This window comes from Python bivittatus, unplaced genomic scaffold (genome assembly GCF_059951505.1).
Source record: "Python bivittatus isolate LINGU-HERP-01145 unplaced genomic scaffold, Pbiv_v1 ctg000700_np1212, whole genome shotgun sequence".
NCBI lineage: Eukaryota > Metazoa > Chordata > Lepidosauria > Squamata > Pythonidae > Python > Python bivittatus.
The window spans coordinates 39,850,765-39,872,616 of NW_028277098.1; the positions used below are offsets into that span (position 1 = coordinate 39,850,765).

General features: G+C 36.0%; 1 protein-coding gene across 11 annotated transcripts in view; it reads right to left on the minus strand.

Annotated features, from left to right (window-relative positions):
- The window catches only part of NFIA (nuclear factor I A), a 331,321-nt gene that overhangs the window by 90,356 nt on the left and 219,113 nt on the right, over positions 1-21,852 (minus strand). For all 11 annotated transcript variants that reach the window (XM_088154524.1, XM_088154519.1, XM_088154526.1 and 8 more), the window contains 2 exons: positions 8,518-8,635; positions 2,837-2,964 (listed from right to left, as the gene is read on the minus strand). In XM_088154524.1, the coding sequence (XP_088010650.1) occupies positions 2,837-2,964; positions 8,518-8,635 (246 nt within the window). The remainder of the gene's footprint in view (positions 1-2,836; positions 2,965-8,517; positions 8,636-21,852) is intronic.

The following is a 21,852-nucleotide window of genomic DNA, read 5'->3' on the forward strand; positions in this document are numbered from 1 at the left end:
CCTTTTCCTCTTGCAGCACATGATAAACAATAAGGACATCCCTTCTCTCATTCTTACCAGGCGCTCTGGAAATTTATCAGCAGTATTCCCAAACTACAGATAGTCCTTGCTTAACAACCCTAATTGGGACTGGGACTTCTGTCCCTAAGGGAAGTGGTTGTTAGCATCATGTGACCACACCGCTTAGTGATGGCAGTTCTGGTAGTCCTGGTTGCGGTCATTAGGCAAGGACCTGATGCTCCTCCTGCCCTGGCGTGCTCGCCTCTGCTTCAACTCCTCCCACTTGCCTATCTCCCCAGACCCCTGCCCTTTTAACCACCCTGCACTCCACTGCCACTGCTTACCCTGCCGCCTCCCGCTGACCTTTGCCATCTCCTTCCTCCCACAGAGGCACTGCGAAGGGCCAGCAGCTGCCCCAGCCGGGCACACCTTGTCAGCAGCAGGAGGAGGAAGATGGAGAAGATCAGCAGAGGGTGGCAGTGGAAGGCGGAAGAGTACAGGGCAGCTAAAAGGGCAGAGATGGGGGAGATAGGTGAGTGGGGGGAGTTGAAGCGCACGCTGCAGTTGTAAATGCAGATGGGCTACCAAGCGTCTGAATTTTGATCACATGACTGGGGGGCACTGCAACAGCTGTAACTTCAAAGACTGGCTGTAACTATCTTTTGTTCAGCACTATCAAAACTTTGAATGGTCACTGAATGAATGATTAAGCGAGGACTACCTGTTTGCCTCTAACTCCACTCTACTGTTTCCTGTTAGTAAACAGAGAAAATTCTAAGTTGTCAGGTAGTTCTTGGTTTATGACCACAATTGGGACTGGAACTTCTGTCACTAAGTAATGCAGTTGTTAAGTGAGTCATGCCCAATTTTACAACCTTTTTTGCTGCGGTTGTTAAGCAAATCACGTGGTTGTTAAATGAATCTGTCTTCCTCCATTGACTTTGCTTGTCAGAAGCTGGCTGGGAAAGTTGCAAAAGGCAATCATGTGACCCCAGGATGCTGTAACTGTCGTAAATACATGTCAGTTTCAAGTGCCCAAATATTGATTATGTGATCACGGGGACGCTGCAAACAGTTGTAAATGTGAGGATCGGTTGTAAATCACTTTTTTCAGCACCAGTGTAACTTCAAACGCTCATTAAATGAATGGTCATAAGTCAAGGACTACCTGTATTTCTCCTGATTTTGGAATACCGCACTTGGGTTGACTTTATGATAATCAAGTAGTACAATCTAGTTGCACTCATTCACCATTTCTTAATTAGATCACAAATAGAAATCCAAAATCAATATCTTTCTTTCAGTATTGCATGCAATAAAACATGCAGCAAGCAAGGAACAGAATTTTCATACAAAATTGAAGAACCTATTTTTCCATACAACTTCTATTATATCAAACAGTGATATCAAAATGTCATTTAGCAGTTGAAAGTTACTGTTTACTTATTAATAAATCCTTTCAAAATACCTTAAAACTACTTTGGTGTCACCAAGGAATGCAATTAAAGGAAGGGATACAAAGACAGAAAAACACATCAGAAAGATGTGCAGTTAGAAGACTGCTCTGGTCACATAAGCTATTTATACTGTTATGGAAATGCATGGTTGCAGAGAAATTCTCAAGGCCAGCTTAAAGCCGGTATTATAGAGGGAGATATAACTTAGTCGTCTGAGAAACACTGACCATCAAAAATACTGGCCACCACTGATAAGCCCATTGTCCTTCATGCTCTCCAGTCTAACTGTGGCAGATATGAAGCCAGCCCACAAAGAGGACACAAAAATAGTTTCTCATGGAAGCAATTAATTCACAAACAAGGCCAGGTTCAATTGTTACCGCTCTTATGAGTTCTTCTCCAGACAGTAATAAGTCCCCAACAAAAGCATCCCAAGCTCACACCTTATCCTTCAAGAGGAGGTAACCTATCTGGAACTGGTTTCATACCATCACTTACATTAGCAGAACTCTCAATAAGGAAAAAAAAACAACCCTTGTTTTATCTAAATTAAATTTACCTTGTTCTCCCTCAACCATCCCAATGTCAGGATAGGGCCCAGACTCCACAGGATTTGTTAGAAAACATTAAATCAGCATGTCCACAGCATACTGATGACATTATAATTCTTCCACAATGATTTCCTATACTGAAAGTATGGAAGATAAGCCTGAACTCTAGGAACCCAAAATGGCCTGGAAATGTAATAGAAATCATTAGCACTACTTTGAGAGGGACTACCAATAAGATAAGATGTAGATGTGTATGTGTGTGTATGTATGTATGCACATAGGTACTGTATGTGTGTGTGTGTATACTATATGTATGTGTGTGTGTCAATAGACAGACAGATAGATAGAATGGATAACAGCTTATACAAATATTAAATCAAAAGAGACTTCAAAATAACCTACTAATAAAGCCATAGCACAAACTTTTAAATTAACAAAAGCACAATAAAATAAATTTAACTGAACAATTTGAAAGGTTATGTTTTTCTTTTCTTTTTAAGAAGGATCAAACATCTGTCATTTTACAATAAAATACAGTTGCAGCACACACTCCTTTTGGGGACAAACCAATCTAGTTCAGAGCAATATTTGGGGATAAGAAAACCTTGACAACCATGGAAACCATTATTCAACACTATAAATGCTTGCCTAAAGAACAGAAATGGATACTAACAAAGGATTTACAGGTGCAGAAGTATTCAACTCCTGTAGCCTTTCAAATACCAATTCATGCATTAATGCTAGTTCTCATCAAACTTAGAATAAATAAATAAAGTTTAGCAATGCGAAAAACTACCCCCCTCAAGCCACATGAGTGACGTTATTTACCTGGCTCCACTTCATGCCATCCACTTGATTGACTCCCACTTCCCGGAGACCGTCCTTGGCTTGTATAGAATGGCTCTTCACCAGGACTGTCCATTTCATCCTCTACAGATTTGAGACGCTTTGTGGAACTAGAATTGAAGCATATACGCATTAATGCATAACCTGAGGGGGGATAAAATAAAATATCAGATTACTTTGTAGGGTTGCAATCTAGGACAAATGGCTAGTTCTCAACTAGCGATGATGTAACTATTGCACCTTCTTTTCCCTAATAATCTTCTGGACCCTTTGACCACCTTGCCATGACGCCCTACAGTGGAAAATAAGTTTTTGTTTTCCATGAGCATTTTCTTGATGAACAATGGAAGTTATGATGGTTATAGACAGGAAATTTCTCTGAAGTAACAGATGGAATTGCACTTCCCTTTTTAGCTTAGGCAAACATAAATCAATTTTAAAAAAGAGAAAGGAGAAGAATAAATAAAAGGGTATGATTTCAGGTAAGGGGTCCATATGTAGGAGTGTTCCTTACAGCCTAATATGGGTTTCAGTAACATCTGTAACAGGCACTGGAGATTTAGATAACACGTTGTACATTTTAAGACTGAGTTGGATATATAGGTCCATAGGGCCATCATTGCTAGTGGCTGAGCAGACATGCCTCTGCTGTTCATCCACAAAGTGTATGTGAGAAGAGGCTACATGCATATAGCAATGTATGCACCTAGAATTTCTCCATGTGAGGAGAAATATTCATTGGCCAACAAGATCAACTCTTATGTTGAGAGTCTCCATAGGTTTGGAGAACTGTCAGAACCCCACTTTATTGCATTTCCAGACAGTAAACTAAATTGTCTTAAAGTCTGCTGTGTGGCTTATTTTCATACTTGTTAAGAAGCTATCCTTAGTTATGGGTTGGATCTACTGTTTGGTTGGTTGAATTCCAAACAGCAGGCCGCATTATGTTCCCCTTTCTTTTTAAATAAACATTCAGAGGTACAGAATAAGGAAGATTTGTTTTTACAATAGCACACTCTGTGTTATTTATTCCATGAAGCAAATTAATATCATTTTTTAAAAAAAACATTTCTATGGTATAGTGCCATGCAGAGAGCCACTTTGGTGTAGTGGTTTAAGGCATCAGGCTAGAGACTGGGAGGATGGGAGTTCTGCCTAGGCACAAAGCCGTCTGGGCCAGTCACTTTCTCTCAGCCCTAGGAAGGAGACAATGGCAAACCAGTTCTGAAAAACCTTGCCAAGAAAACTGCAGGGACTAATCCAGGCAGTCTCTGAGAATCAGACACGAGTGAACAGTTTAAAAAAAAAATAGTGCGACGTACAATTATGGGATAACAGCAATGAAACCAAGACTTGGAAGACATTGTTCCTGGCCATATCTGTTTCTACTGCATTATACTCTCCTCTTGCTCTTTCTATTCCATGGCCATTGAGACTGGGCTGTCTGAAGCTTGCTTTCTGCTTCCTTATAGTATTTTTGCTTGCACTAAATCCTTAAGTTATTGGACCTCAGTAGCAGATTTCAGATGCAGTGGACAAAATCCATTCACCAGTTTACACATACATAACATTGTTTTACACACTTGTAATGTCCCCTTTATACATGTGTAACATCCTATTTACCATTTGATGAACATTTGAGTCTCAGAGACACTCCTTCCTCTGTATTGGACTGTTTAGTCAAGGGTTTACTGTACTCCTTATTTTCCATTTCTGCAGATTTGTGGGTTTCCCTATGCATGGAGATAATTTCATCTTTGGTACTTGGGCTTAAGTTGCAAAAAAAAATCTATGTTCTGAGTGCTATCTGTATAGTTATAAATAACATTTTCTATTTCATTTAATATAGATGTGTGCTTTACAAGGGAATGAGTGTAATTCTCTGCATATTATATAGCCCTTCACTTAATAAGCTATCGTAATCTAAACCTAGATAAGCGAAGTAAATACTTTAGGAAATAGGCAAAATATTGAGAGACCAAACCTTTTAGAACCCATAGAAATGATATAAGATTATTGTTAATGTAACTAGCCAATGAAAGATATCCTTGATTTGTTTAAAGCACAAATCCCAAATTTAGTCCTTGAAGGAGAAAGCATTTTTAATTTGTGCAGTTGAGAGAAGTAGCATAGAAAGATGTTTATTCATCCCTCACCATTTACATTCCCCTCATTCCATAACATAACCATTATGGCGGCTGACTTGGATTCTGACAGAATAATGTGAGGAATTGCAAAGTTAGGAATCCTTGGGTTTTAGAACTAGAGTCAGAAGTACTGATTGCAAAGGGAAGGTGACCACATCTCACTGAATGTATTTTCCAAGACAAGGTCAGAAAACCTACTGTCAGCTTTATGAAACCTACTACTGTATGTAAAAATAAAGCAGACACTTCCAAGGCTAAATTTCTAGCTACTATGTGAACTCAGAGACAGTTTTCTCCATCAAGCATCTATTACAAGAGGGCAAAAAATAAGAATCCATTGCCATCAGTCCCATCACTTCTAAGACTTTGCTGAGATAACTCACACTGTCTTTTCTTGAAATTCTGCAATAGTCAGGATTTTGTTCTCTGAAATTTGAGGTGATATTTTCTTTGGACCACTAATGCCTAAGGACAGGAAAAACTATGCCTCCTTCAGCGTGTTACCAGTTTCAGTAAGTCTTTGTTTTACACAGAGACAGGTGTGCTACACAGATATGGTATTGCTGGCATGAATACAAATGGGCATTTTTAGTTGTATGACCTCAGCTGCTCTTTTATTTCATTTGAACTCATGAGTGGCTAGTCACTTATTTTTAAAATAATTATAAGAGACTTTTTAGGCATTCCTGTAATGGCTGAGGCATGCTAAAAAATCTCTGATCCTTAAGTTTATGAGGAAATGTAAATGTCAACAACACATTTTCCCTTACTATACAATCATTGCCTCAATCAAAAATCCTAAAATGTACTCTGAAGTAAATTTACTGGAATCAATAGAAATATACTTCCAAGTAAATACATTTAAGAGTGAATAATTTAAGACTTTTTTTTGCCTTACAAATACAATGTGAGGAAAAAGCAAACATACTGTGCAGCTATTCATTACTGATGCTATTTTACTTAGCTTCTTATCTGTATCAGGTATTTGTAGAAGCAGATAAGAGTGACAGCTGTGCTTTACTTTTAAGCATCATTGATAATATGTCTATTCTAACGATCTTGGAGTGGAAGCAAACAGTCTGAGACCAAGTCTAACTAACGAGAATTATCCACACAGTCCTCAGGATGCTCATAAAAAAGCTAAACCCTAAAAATTGATATACTGATTACTGATAGGTATAATTATTAAATTTTTTTGGGAAAGGCCCTGAGTGTAAGTTAGTTATTACAAACTAAGAGCCAGAGATGGACTGTATTTGCAGGATTAACTGTATTTCAAATTCTACACATAACAATAGGTAGAGCAACTTTGCATATTACTTCCATAACACTTTCCTCTTTTGCTAAACACATACAAAGAAGCTCTATGTTAGCTGGTGTGGGTCTTCCGGGCTGTGTGGCCGTGTCCTGGAAGTTTTGTTTCCTAACGTTTCGCTAGCATCTGTGACCGGCATCTTCAGAGAGCAGGAGCACAGATAGGAGCAGTTCTCTCTGTGTTAGCTCTGTGTTAGTTATGAAGCAGTCAAATGGAGCAAAAGGAGTTAAGAACAAGATGGTACATTTATTATTTCTTGTCTTTATTGTAAGGTAGCAGCTCTGCTTTAAATGGAAGAAAACAATTTGGATCCTGTACACTATTCAAGATGCCACAGACTGGACTTCTTTGCAAATCCAGTATCATAGATATATAATTAAAACAAAAAACGCTTGTCAAATTATCATCTATTCCACCAAAATCAAAACTTATGAGTCTTTTTTCTTTAAAAAATATGTGTTTAGTTAACAATTGCTAACAATTTATTTATGAGTTCATTTTTAATCAACAGTTGTTCAAACCTAAGTTCAAAACCATTTTCTAGCAAATGCTCTTATAAATAGCGCTACCTTTTTATCTAGCGCTGTTCTTCACTGCCCTTGCAACATTCTGCAGGCTTTTCTATTCTACTGTAGAATCTCTTTACAAAATCACAGTCCTAGCAATTTAAATCTGTCTTAACACATATGGGACAGAAATGTAAATGGGAAGCAGAGTTTCTTGCTCTGTAAATGACCTGGCAAAGCCTTGACCTTGAACACTCCCTTCGCAAGGTGTCTTTTTCTCTTTTGTTGCTCTAAGTAATGAAGATGTTACTTCTCTACTTCCCTGGATCTGCTGCAATGATTTGGTCCTGATTTCTTCTTCAGGATCCTGCAGTTTCCTGAATTAGGACATCATGGAGGGGAATAGAATGATCTGAGGCTTATGCAGGCTAATAGAGAGAAAAGGGATCCATGGTCTCCTCTTTAATCTGAACTTTGTAGTCTATATTGGTTTTGAAGCAGAAGAAACTGTATTTGCCCATCTATCCCAATACTAGCTACTATGATTGTTAACAGCTTTAAAGAGTATAGAGGTCTTCATACTACTTGCTTGGAGTTGTCAGGGCTGGAACTTGGTTCTTTTATAGCAGTATTTTGCTCTCAGGACTTTCCCACTTTTAAAAATTTTGGAGGACCCCAAAAGAGCTTTCGTTTGTATGGTTTAAATTTATTAATATGAACTATATTAAAAATCAAAACTAATGCATCCATAGAATATTTATTTACTGAGTCATGTAAAAATAACAATATTAAACCCATTAGATAGTAACATATTTTTTCATAACAAAACCCTATATTTTTTAACAAATAAAAAATACTAATGAGAAGAGTGACATGGTTTTAAATTTTTGCAAATATCTTCAATATCTGGCAAATAATTTCAGTTTCACAGACCCCTGAGAGAGTCTTGGGGGAAGCCCAGGGGCCCTTGGACCACATTTTAAGAAATCCTCTGCACTTATTCTAATCCACCTAAATGCATGGACTTTTATAATATTATAATATGACTCTCAAAAGATCAAATAAAAAAATATTCTCTTTATTTGTTAGGTTAATATCCTGCCCTTTCTCCAGGAGTTCAGGGCAGTGTATACAGCACTCTCTTCTCCTAATTTCCCTTTTGTGAGGTTGGTTGAGCCAAGAGAGAGGGATCTAGCCTGTGATGTTACAGTAGGCAAAAAGAGTGACATAAATTATTGCAGAAATTGCCAGCTAAAAGTAACTGCAATGTCATAGCTCTTCAGCCTAGCAATGGCATAGCAGTTTCAGGGGAATGGCTGGCTGGTGCTTATTCTTCTAAAGGTGTTTGTCCCTAACTTGCCACTTGAAACAATTGCCCCCAAATGCAATATTCATGGATTAGATGTGCAAAGAACAATGTGATCGCTGCTTGAAACCTAATGGTGTGGAAGCTGTTTCATGTCCTTACTTTTTTGAATAAAGCAACTTCCTCTACTACTTCAGTAATTTCAGTTATGCCAACATAAACTTTGCACCCTGTAGAAACAGACCCATTTCCTTTGCTGGGATTTTGCCATGGGTCCCTTTGTATCTATACGTAACTTTCAATTTTTATCCATATTTAATTGCCCCAAACACTTACCATGGCACATCCTTTTAAATCAACAAACCCAATGTACTATACAGTTAAATTACCTGGTAGAAGAGGTGCTTGGTAAAGATCTCCTCATTGCTCCTGGGCTCATGCTGTAGTATGAGGAACTTTCCAAATCTGAGAGTGAGAAATTAGGACCTGTTCCTGCAGCTATTGGTGCTGGGAAAACAAAGGAAAAAAGTCAGGAAGTCACGTGAAAAACGATCACTTTCATCTTAATGAGTTTACCCAACATGCAGACAGAAAGGTATGAGATAATTGGCACTATAATCATTAATGCATTTTTCATTGAATCTTTTCTTTGAAAATATTTTTTCCTAACATTTCCTAATACTTCCTCTCTTAAATACTATATTAATATTGCTTCTTCTGAAAGTTTTTTCTCATGGTTGATACACTCGGTAACTTCACAAAATTTGTCAACCAATTCCCACTATTTATTGTCCTGTGACATTGTTATGCTTGTAATTTGTAAGTTTCTCTTGACCATCACATGCATACAATGAAGTTATTTATTTATATATTTACAAAAATATTACTAACTCCTTTCTGTACATTGTAAAAGAATCCAGGAATCTATTGTTGTCAATAATAGGGATTTGGTATCCACATAAGAAGTCACTGAAGCTCTGTTCAGTTAAGCATTACACTACGTCACACATGTATAGATAGTTAAGACAGTTGTTGAGAAGAATCCACTCTTACCTCTTATAAAAAAATTATATTTTTTCAAGACTTAAGACTTCCATCATTGGGTATATTGTAAAGGGATTTCAATCATTGCAACTAAGAGCACTGTGTGAAACTGTGGTTATTCAATCATAGGTACTTAATAGTGCTTATTCACAAATTCATATTCATCACTCTGTATATCACAGGCATCAATGGGTGCAAATCAAGTTATACTTTCAGCTATAATTATTTAGGGGTTTACAGCTACACATTCATTACTGAATGGAGCAGCTTAGAGTTATAGCTACATACTGTTCTGGGCACTGGATCTAAGTCACACCATGGGCAGCCAAACCATGATTTGACATTACATGTGAAACAGTTCTTCACAAAAATAGCAATATGCAAGTATCAATAAACCATAACAGCCATAACACAGAATATTTATCAATTTAATCCATTTCAGCACAAGTATTATATATCATTTAAAATAAATGAAATGTTTCAATTATACTTTTGCATCTCTCTGATGAATCCTGACACAGGAAAAGTGAAGCTCTCAGCTCTATTGCAAGGACAACTGCAAGATTCAACACAGACTATAGGATTTGTTCCAGATCTAGTCCTAGTCATATAGCACCTGTAAATGATGCTGTGTCAGTGACGCTAACGTGTAAAGGCATATCTATCAGTCTCCCTTCCGAAGTAGTGCACTATGCACCCAATAATACTAAGAATTACTAAGAGTTTAACATTTGACAAGTAAGAAAATTATCCAATAAAATTAATTGATGAGAACTAGATAACAGTAGCCACTATATTAAGATCAGCTTCTGCAACAATGGCATTTACAGCTTAAATGCACAGATAATATGCATTAAAATCCCTTCCCATTCTGGTGAAAGAAAACAAGAAATGAAACTAGCATGGCCTTCCTTGGCAGAGCGTTGCAGGTCCAAACCCCCTTGAGAACTGGAAGAAAATAAGGTTCTGCTCAGGAAGAGAGAGTTCTAAAGAATAATTGCACCAAAACTTCTACTCCTGATAAATACCACTCTTAATAAATTCTATGAATTTCCTATACCCATTTTAATATAACATCACGCTGTATTTTTTTTTTCTTTGTCCTCAAAGGCTTCTCAACTGCTAACTTAGAGGTGAACGCTGCTCTTCTGATTCCATTCGGTCTACTCTGACAAAGGTTCCCCAGCGCAGGGATGACCACCTGCAGATTGCTTTTGCAAGTGTGTATCTATTCATGCATTCTGTCAAACCCTACCCCTTTTTTTCCCAAACAAATCTCATTACCACAAAACACACTCTACTTGTAATGATGTAACTGTTTTTATTCACTGTGCTCTCTGGCTGCAAAAATGGGTTATCACAACCTGAGGTCCTTTCCACTAGAGATGCGATGGAATAAAGATGGGACTTTGGACTGGAAAGGATGGTTCATGCTCTAAACTACAATACATGAAGTAGTGGATAGAGTCTGGCTGAAGCATACAAAAACAGGCTGCAAAAGGAACAAAGTCCTTACACTGTTCCCTCATGTCTGCTACAAAATACTGCTGAATTCATGTGCCCTGATACAATGCATTTTAAAAGCACAGGATAGAAAGAAAAAAAGAATGATATTAAAATGGGAATCAATCTGTCATGATCTTTGAAAGAAATTAACTTGGAAAATAAACTTATTTACCATTTAACTACACTATGTTTCCTGTGTGATCGGTGAATGAAGTTAAGAAAAAAAAAAGCATTGTAAAATTAACTCATTTTATCAATTTATGCTGTCTGCTAGAGTTTCCTGATACAGAGACAAGGGGCTGTAAAACTAATAAATTTGCATGGAAAAAGAAGCCAGTGTAAGTAATTTGTGTAAAAGGTAATGGAGACATGGACTGCTATAATTCAGACACCCTGCAGATAGCAAACTGCTGCAGTAAGAACAGTGATGGGTTAGAAAAATGACCACACTGCAGTCAGTCTGACTTAAATGGAAATCAATCATAAAGGTACACTCTGCAGCATCTACTTTATAGTTTTATCAACTTCTTGGCCAAACATCCTTGTGTTTTAAAAACCATTTCCTTGATAAATTTTCTTTCATGCAAGACCTATAGAAGGTCCAGTTGAAAGATTAATCATGCATCCTAGAGCCAAATCATACTCTATCTTTTCTTTATCTTTTTTCAACAAGAGACACGCATCAATAAAAAAGTAATGATAAAAATAATAAGAGGAGGGGAAAAAATCCATACATTTGATGATGCTGATACAAACACACGTGTGCATACGCTGATGGATGCACCACTTACATCTCAAGAGTTCCTTTTGGAAGATGGGCAGCCATATATAGTAAGTGTGTTTAAATTAATAAATAAATAAATAAATAAATAAATAAATAAATGCATTTAACTTTAAAGAAAAATGCAAAGATTAAAAAAAATCCATATTAAGTAATGACTTTTGCACATGCCCTGTACCAATGAAGCCTATTAGGGAATACTTTGTTAGCATAATTAAAAAACAGAAAGGAAATGTAAATAAATCAATAATTATTGAAGACTTCCTTAAGATTCTTCATTACTATGCTGATTTTTTAGTAGTGTGTACTTGAATTCTTGAATTCCATACATATTTATAGATCCCCCCCCCCATTTTTGTCATAAAAAGATAATCCCGGGTGGGGTTCTAAGGCGCTGTTATTATCTCTTTATATAGATATAATCTTATTTATATTCCCCTTATCTGTCCATAGAACACTGAAGATGACTTACAGCAAGAAAAAACAGAAATAACAAAATGTATGAATAAAAACAATATAATTAAAATAAAGGCAAAATTAAAATGTATCATATCATTACATTAATTAAAAATATATATTTCAGTTTCCCAAAGTTTTGCCAAGTTTTTCTTGTACCAACAGAGAAAAATGAATTAATTTATTCTGTTGCATACAGGCATTACATGGAAAGTAGTATTAACTGCCAACAGTTGTGAAATAATTTTCTAAATTTTCTTGCCCAAATAAATAAATAATGAGCATTGCTGCAAGGGATATTAATATGTACGCATCTGACTACAGCTCCTTCAGCACAATCTAGAAAGTTTTGATTGCTATAGTAATTTTAGAAGGGTGAAGCGCCATCTATTAATTGCTTTTATCATAAATTCTTGATGACCTCTCAAAGAAGGATTGAAGAAAATTTTGGGGTATTAAGAACTCCAAGCTGATTCACTGAGTCCAGATCCCAAATCTTCCCATACTGGATCTAACAGTTTTGTATAGCCTTAAAGAGATACTTCAATATGCATCATTCTTCACATATTTTATTATCCTAATTGATGAAACCTGCTAAGCTTAAAAAGAAGAGGTTCAATTTATGTCACATGAAATCAGGTCTGAATTTGTGATAAATTCTACTGCAAAATGTTTTGAAAAAACATAATAAAATCTCTGATACTAAATAGTCTTTTATGTTTTCATTTCTTATGTCAGCCATATTTATCAAAGTGCTCAGGTGACTAAGGAATAGAAGAGAAGAAGCAGCAGCCAGAAATTCTTTCCACCTTTTCCTGATTTTTACTGAAATTTCAAATAAGGACTTTACTACATAAAAGTATATTATACTGCTTTTCATCATAAAGAATTCCAAAGCTTTGTTCAAATCTACCAAAAAGCAGAACTGGAATCCCAATTAATTTAAAAATAATTAAAAACTAAATGTTAAGGAGTTCATGGCTGGGGAAGGCCAATCTAAAAAAGGTTGAAAAGCCTAAATAGGTCAGCCTTACTGCCTGGCATACAGCAGAGGAAAGATGCCTGAAAGTTGCCATCGCAGACAATGTGCTTCTGGGATGACAGAAAGCAGAATTTCAAAACCCACAGCACACCCAAGCAGGGCTTCTCATTGAACAGTGTAGATGCCTGGAAGGATGATACAAAGGGGGATGTTCTCTGAGGTTTCTTAACATTTAGGAATAAGATTTATTGCCCTATAAATTGTAAGGTCCAGTACTAACTTGAATTTTATTCCCTGAATATTTCTAAATTCCTAATAATATTAATTGTCTTACTATATTTACTTGTTTCCTTGAGTGATTTATATGCTACTCAGTTCCGAACAGGGTCTGAGGCTCTTACAAATGATGCAAAAGTAAAATAGAAAGAATTTAAGGATAACAACAATTTCCAAAACTCAAAAAATCAACTTCTAGCCAATGACATGCTGAAAAAACACACACAAAAAACCAGTCTTGGCCCTACTAATTAACCCTACTGCTTGGAAGAGACCTGTCATACCATAAAATATCAAAATATTAGAATATTTTTTTAGAATTGTTATGCCCGTAGATCTACCAATAATTTTATTTATATTACATGATTTCCTTACATCCAACTTTTTAAATAACTGAGTAAAAATAATTATTTACCATATAGCCATTGAGCCACCCAATAAGCAAACCTCATATTTTAACTTTTCTCTAGCTACACCATCTACACCTGCAGTTTCACTATTTTTCAACATTCTCACAGTATTTATTACTTCCTTATAATTTTTTTCTGGAATACAAATATTTGTAGCATTCATTTCCTTCTTCAACTCATCACCATAATTCCCATACAAATCTCTAAAATATTCCTTCTGGCATTCCCCCATTTCACACCAAATAATTTAACTGCTTCTATTTTTACTTCTATTCATTCTGCTGGAGGGTCCTTGTTTAGACTCTTTGCTACTTTCAGAACATAAAACACCAATTTTACAGGCCCCACACTGGTTACCAATTAGTTTCTGTGTATAATTTAAGGCGCTGGTATTGATTATAAAGTCCTTTCTGGATTGCCACATGGATACCTTGAGGGCCATGTGCTCTCACCGGTTATAACATCTAGGGAGAAATTTCTTGTAATCTCATATTTCTGAGAGGTTTGGGGGACTGAGGCCAGACGGAACTGCTTCTCTTTGGCAGCAACAGTAGTTTCGAACAGCCTTCTGATGAAGATCAGATTGGCCCCCTTCTTGTCAGTTTTTGGAAACATTTAAAAACCAAGTTGTTTCAGAAGGCTTTTCCCTAAATCTATACCTGATGCCATTTTGTTTTCTGATTCTTGATTTTTGTCGTTGTTGTCTCCTTAAGTTATTTTGTGGGGCTGATGTTGTTATCATTATTATTATTATGATTGTTTTGACTGTTTTCAACTTCACTGTGGATGTTTTAACTCTTAAAGCCAGTAAGCCACTGAGATCCATTTGACTGTAGCTGGGTAGAACTGTTATAAATAAATATCTTTCTTTCTGTCAAGATTAAAAAAAATCCTTTGTGAATGAATGGTTCTAATTAGTATATTCATTTCAGTATCCACAGTCTGCACAAATATTTGGGTGAGATTAATGTGAAAAAATATTATATCCATCCTATTTTATGAAGTTGAAACAGTACAAGGAAATGAAAAGTTGTGAAGTATGAAGAAAATATATATTTATTGTAATGTTGGAAACAATGTTGGGCAACAGTCAATAAAATGTCATACAACTTTGAAACTGCCAAACTTGCCTTAAGTGGAAAATGTTCATGTCTATGTTCTCTTATTTTTTTGTAGCACTCATTTTCTTATCTATATTCTTGTTCATCCAAAGCTTTTCTCACTTCATCATTCCACCAAGCATCTTTTTTTCATACTTCTCACTAGCATATCTCCACCCCTTCCATGGCATTCAGTAATATAATTGTTTTTTACTCCATTACAGGCAGTTTCCACATCTTCCTTCTTTATATCCATATATCCACTTTCCATTCATTCCTTTGGGAGATTAATGTATATTCTAATACTTTATCAAATGGGTCTCATGCTCTCTCTTCTTGCAGTTATTCTATTTTCATCCTAGTCTCTTTCACTTCTTTCTCTTTCTTCCATGTCAATATTTTTGGCCAGGATCCTCTCAATACTACCCCCCCAAAAAATGCCTATCTCATATTCAGAATCTTTTACCACCCTCATATCAATATAACACCAAAAGCAGTCACACTCATGCTTTTAGATTTACATTCACTCCTTTGCTGAATAGGCTTATGCTTAAACCACTTATTCAAAACAAACATATTTTTTGAGCAGATACTCATCAAACAGTCACCATTCTCATTCATTCTTGGGTCTCCAAATGGCCCAATCACTTTTTTCTACTCTCTTGTCCTGTTCCCATTTATCTAATCCTGACGCTTGTTTCACATTCACTCAAAACAATTTTTTTTGCCAAAACTTATCTGTGATTTTTCCAATATCACCATTCACTACAGTGTAACATGCAACTATCACTAACATATGGCAGCTATCACTAACATATGGATTCCTACTTTCCTACGCACCCAAAACAACCTAGAAGACACCAATTCATACTTTCTAGCATATATGCTAGCCTTTTCATTAATAATTAAACCTATAACTTCACTTCCCTGTGTATATTTACTTCTGCTCCACAAGATCAAATCACCTTCATTTGGTGATCCTTCCACTCAGGATGCAGTGTTAGGAATACACCATTTAAAATACAGCAATTTTATTAAACAATGGTAAAGAAAGACATCATGATTTAAGTTCTATTTTTATCTTCCTCAGAAAGAGGCCATAATTATTTTTTACTGATGCCAATCCTTTATTTATTTATTTAACTTTTAATACCTCCTGACTATGAAAGTCCCTTGGCAGTTATAATAAACCGTTCTGTACTAAATTATGTCTAATAGTTGCTTAAAGTTACTTATATGATTTTTTTTATCAATGATGAATAACTTATTTGATGAAACTTGCTCTCAGGTAAGTAGCCAGAAGACCTCACCTTTTAGCACTATCACCAGCATATCTGTTCAGACATAAGTCAGTGGTTTGATGGGATCTACTTCCAGTTAAATATGTACAAGATTATAATCTATATTCCAATTATATCCTCATTCTTTACATTCCCATTTAATAGGTTCATTTAAGAGGCTTAATTTAATTCTACCTTAATAAGTTATAACTTTGGGGCATATACAAATATCACAGAGGGGACACAATCCAACTTTTGGAGATGTTGCAGCTTAACCACTTCATTTGGTATGATGTGATGAATGCACAATTTCTTTTTTGTTGAATTAATGAGAAGTATGAATTTAAGCAATGTATTTATTAACTAGGCATAAGGTATTTATTTGATATCTGCCTTCTGTATCTGCTACACTAAAATCCATTAACCCCTTGTCACCATAGCCTTTGGCCACTTGGACTGAAATGCAGTATTTCTAAATCGTATTGGTGGAAAAAAGTCTGTTCTTCAGCAATTCCACACATCTAAGTTTGTAGCCATCATCAAAATTGCCAATGGTATTTCATAGCAGTGAATGTTTCCTAAATTTTTATACCTTGAGTTTATAGCTTCTATTTTAGCCATAAAAATGTGAAATCAAGAGCTCCAGCAGCAAGGAGCAGAAATCTACCTGTATCTTCCTGGCTACTTCTTGACTGTTAATATTAACCAATGCTGAATATGCTATTTGAGTCAGTCTCCCCACAGAGGGGAGAATATTGTAAGGGGAAAAAAAGAGGGTTTTTCTTTCGTGTTTACTCAGTGATTTCAGCAGAATTAAACAAATCAGAGACATTGCATATGAATGTAACAGAAAACTCACATTAATGATACTGAAATCTAAGAGAACAAAGGTCTTACATTAATTTTTAATCCAACAAATAGCTAGCCTATATACAAACCCAATTTAAAATTGGTATTAGGCCTAAAATGCACAGTCAAGTTAAATTATGAACTAACTTCTTCAACATTTCCTCTAATGTCTCTGAAGTTTTTCTAAGTGAACTAATGTCACTTCAGGATCTAATTTCAGCTGATTTGGTGTTCTGGGTTAGTGACAAGCTTCTACATACACACATTCTTAAAATATAGAATAAGTTTGCCTGAAGAAGCTATTCTAGTCCAGAGTTGTCATGCCATCTTTAATAAAATATATAGTAGTGCCAGTTCTTTTATATCCAAAAAAGTATTCCAACTTTATTGACATAATGACTGCCATTTAAAAAAAATATTGGGCTCTGTCCAGACTTATATACTTTGTGTGTGACAAGAGACAGATTCATGGGTCTTAATATTTTTGGAACTGGAGAAGAAGGAGACACCACTGCAAACATCTCTCCTTGCATCAGAATGGAGGAGTTCCACAAGAACAAACCTAGCAGCATATCTTAGAAGATGAACAGATTTGTATGAAAGGTAACTCTTCCCACAGGTATCTATAATACAAGAGAAGAGTTTCTTGTATGTAATATCTTCTCATTTGCTACCATCTTCCATATGTGTATATACACAAAATACATACTATTATTATATAATATTAATGCATTCTACTTATTTTACCTTCTTGACCAATATATAATATAATTTGTTTAATTCTGCTGAAATATTTTCAGTGCCAGAAATCTGCCCCTAATTTCACAGATCTGGTATGAAGATATTTTAAAATTGTGGACAAACTGGAACATTCATAAATATTTTACAGTACTTTAACAACTAACCCAATGCATTGGATGATTGTTTCAAACAAAACAGAGTTCTAACTGATACTAAAAGCAGCCTTTATTTACCTCTTGTTGCATTTATCTGAATTTTACAGGACAGGTCAGCAAATATTTTTCTCTTAAAATGTTCATGTTTCATGTGTTACACCATTAATCTATTTTCGATATATATATATATATAATCCAAAACTGACTTTGGCTTCACATATATTTTGATAACTAGAAGAACAATATCTCAGAATATCAATGGCTAAATGAGGATGACCCAAGAAATAATAATGTCTTTTAAGCTGTAGATTTTTCATCAATTGATCAAGAAGTAGAAGAGAAAAAAAAAGATGTGGAAAATGTGGCGGAAATTTGTGGCTAGGTTTTTGTCTTTTCCAGACTATTGTATTAAGCTTATGTAAGAAAGCTTTGTATAATATCACAGATGCGAGATCCATTTTAACATTACTTGTACAGCATACTATTGACCATCTAATTATACTGAATTTCATTTATAAACATAGGTAACCACTAAGTTTATGGAGACTTTTTATACTGCTTTAATAGAATATTGATTGAGAGCAAGGTTTGAGTGAGTTGCCATTGAATTGTGTAGTGTCATACAAAAGGCAAGGTCGCAGCAACATCCATTCCAAGCCCACAGCCTATTTTATATTATACAGTAATTCTTTTTCTTTTATGTCTGAACCCAAATGGTAGGCTTTGTGGAAAGCCATGCTTTCCAAATGAATACTTGGTGCATACTGTCATGTTGTTGAATTTAACTACCTCTTGTATGATATTGATCACTACAGGAGAAAGCTCACAGTATTCTACAGTTACTATATAATGCAGGGAAACGTAAGAATTATACATCCCACAAATGTCTATTTTTCAACATAATTCTACCTGAACAAGATCAGCTCATGGTTGAGACTGCACATGGACAAAAAGTCCTGACTATCAGGCTGCTTAACTCTAACCAAAATCCCACTATCATTGAGATGACAGCATAATTACAGACCTAATACAATGTTTTACCAATGTTTAACTAGTTAAAAGGGAGGGGGAGCTGAACAAGGAACTCAGTAAGGTGTCAACCCTGGTTCAAAGATTTTACCTTGAAAACCCTGATCCTTTGCCTTTGAAATATGAAGGCAGATTGTTACTACATAATTTCCACATATCAAGAGTTACACTCTCATGATTTCATTCAAACAGGTCTCTTAGCTAATCCTTGGAGAATTCTGACTAAATCCTGCTTGCCATTTTTATCTAAAACTGCTTAGGTAGTTATTGTCTGGAAACTGCCCAGAATACATAAATCTCTTGCAACTGGCCACATGATTCTGAGATACACATGTTCTTTTCCATATATAAGCTCTCCACAATGAAGAGAGCAGTAGTGAGAAAAACAGCTTCCCTTTGGCCAGCCCACAGATATTATCATTTCCTGACCTGGAGGGGCAACTATTTAGAGGAGAACCACCATTAGTAGTGACAATCTCCCAAACATTCTAAAATCCTGGAAAACCAGGATTTTAAAATCAAGGAGGGAATTGCCACAGGTAAGGGAGTAAACTTTCTGCAGTTAATTTTCACTGTAGAGGACCATAAGAGGGCAAGGCTCATCCTTCCTTTTCCTTCTAGCAAATAACAAGAAATATAAGAATGTATGAGAAGAAATAAATTGCAGTTATAGCGTGCATTTGAGTAAAGGCATGGACAATTATTCCCCACTGCCTCTTATGAAGATTGACTTCTACACAAACTATGCGTTCCCAACATGACAATCTATTGGGAAAACCCAGCCAGCTTTGCTTACCCTACTGGACAATCTCACATGGGCTGCTTCAGAAATCATCTCTTTGAGAACTGTGGAGGACAAGAGGCAGTGGGAAGGTGGCTCTCCAAAACACAGTCAAAGGGAACAATACAAAAACAAACATGTTGCTTCTAATTAAGGCAGAAGGATACAAAAAACCCCACTGAGTCTCTGAGATTCCCTGGGATACAGGAATTGGGATATTCCCTGCTTTGCAGGGGCTCTTGTGAGGGAAAAAAAACCCCTGTTAAATGCAGCATTTTCATTGTGTGTTGAAGTGACCTCTATATTACTAACACTTTGTCTATGCAGAGTCCCCACCCAGTCTATAATCTGATCAGCTAGTTTCAGTGCTTGTTGCTTCTTTTGGGAGTGACAGTCAACTTGTGGTATCCAAATGCCCAATCCACAAATCATGCAGAAACTCCATCTTCATTATTTCATAGGATGAAATATTTCATGGGATCAGTAGGCGTGGTCTAGTTCAAAATAGTAAGGGTAGATCAATGGAAGCACATCGTGTTCCCTGGGACTCTTTGCAACTTCATTCTCCTCCTTACTCTTATTTCAAGTCGTCTGCTTTAGTGCTACAGTACTAAATTGTCAGTGAGAAAGGATGCTGCCTTGCTGCAGCCTTACAAGCATTTTCAAGTCAGAAGGCTATAAAGGAGGGTGTTTCACCTCCCAAGGTGATTTTGGAGAATCATACTGTACATGAGGGATCACTACTGTCTTTATTGCTTTTAAGCAACAGCGATTCATGCTGTACATCAGGAGAATTATTGCAAGTCCCAAACACTAGGGTGCCACCTTATGCCAATCTATGGATTTTATTCTAGTCCACTATTGCAAAGACTGTTTGACATACCTGGTGACAGCAGCAGATTCTTACTGTTTCTTTTAGCTGAAGCATCTAACCACAGACAGGCAGGTGTACTGATTTCTGGATATTCTAGATGTTGTAAACTCATGTAACTCTTGTAGAATTTGATTTATTATTAATGGAACCAAGTTTCAATCTAAAATATTGAGTATATATTTAAAATCTGCAGCAATAAAAAACCATCATATTTCCTCAAATGGTGTTTGTGTTAGTATATAGAAGGAATCCTTTGCCAATCCTTTAAAAATATTGCATAGATTTGGATATCTCATAGAACTGGGATTCAGAACTCACAATGCACACAGAAATCTCTATACAGTTTAAATGGGAAGTGGCTGATAAGCATAGTATCCAAGCAGGTAAATGCTTTCCACTGAAATGAACAGGAATGCATTTCTGCACTGGATCTAGCTGTTAAATTTGCTGCAATTAAAACTACAAAACATGGGGAAAGACTTCTGGGGAAGAAACGGCGGACTGAAGATGGCTCTGCAAAAAGTGGAGCTGACAACTGCAGTGGAATGAAGAGCTGGCGAGTAGACTGGCTCTTCGATAATTCTTCTTTGGACAAGGAGAGGGCTTGAGATCACCCATAAGTGCTCGAGATAGTTGCTCCTTGTAAGGAGATTGCAAGACAGTGGTCTCCGGTGGGTTTAGAGCTTTGGGAATAACCATCTTGCTCAAACTGCAGTTGGTGCCTTTAAAAGGACACTGGGTTCACATACTTCCTTTTCCTTTTCTAATCGCTTTCGCAAATTGCTTGTTAACTGTTTTTCAGCTATTAGGAACCTTTGGATCGACAAGTTTTACAGCACTGGGTGAGTTTCCTTCAATCCTTTGCAAAAGAAGTTTTAAATACAAGTTTAAGGCCTTAAAAAACTTTTTTTTTTTTTGGAATCAACAGCAAAAGGGTGATTAAAACTTTGATCTTAGAAAGTCACAAATGGACTAAAGGACAAGATAAATTTGAAATAAGATTATGGAATTAATTATAAAGAATCCTTCATGTGGTAAAATGCTTCTGTTTTGAATTTTAAAAAATAATTAGGTAAGACTTTAAAAATTGGACACTAGAGGGAATTAGAAGGAACTAAAGCATTGGACATACAAAAGAAACTGGCTGTCTTATTAATTAAAAGGGATATACAAATAACAAATCAACAGAGTGACTTGGATAATTTTCCTATATTGGATTTACAAAAGAGGTTTGTTAAAGTTTCAAAGAATTTTGTGAGAAGGGACAAAGAAAAAAATGAAAAGAAATCAAGTTTTGGACATTATTCAAAGGGACTAAAGATCAAGATTGTTAGAAGTAAAAGGAAGGAATATAAAGTTGGTTTATTTGATCAAGGTTAAAATAAATATGCTGTTATCTCTGATAGCCCTTAATGGACTTTTGCTGACAGCAGGATCGAAATGATGAGGCTTTAAGGATT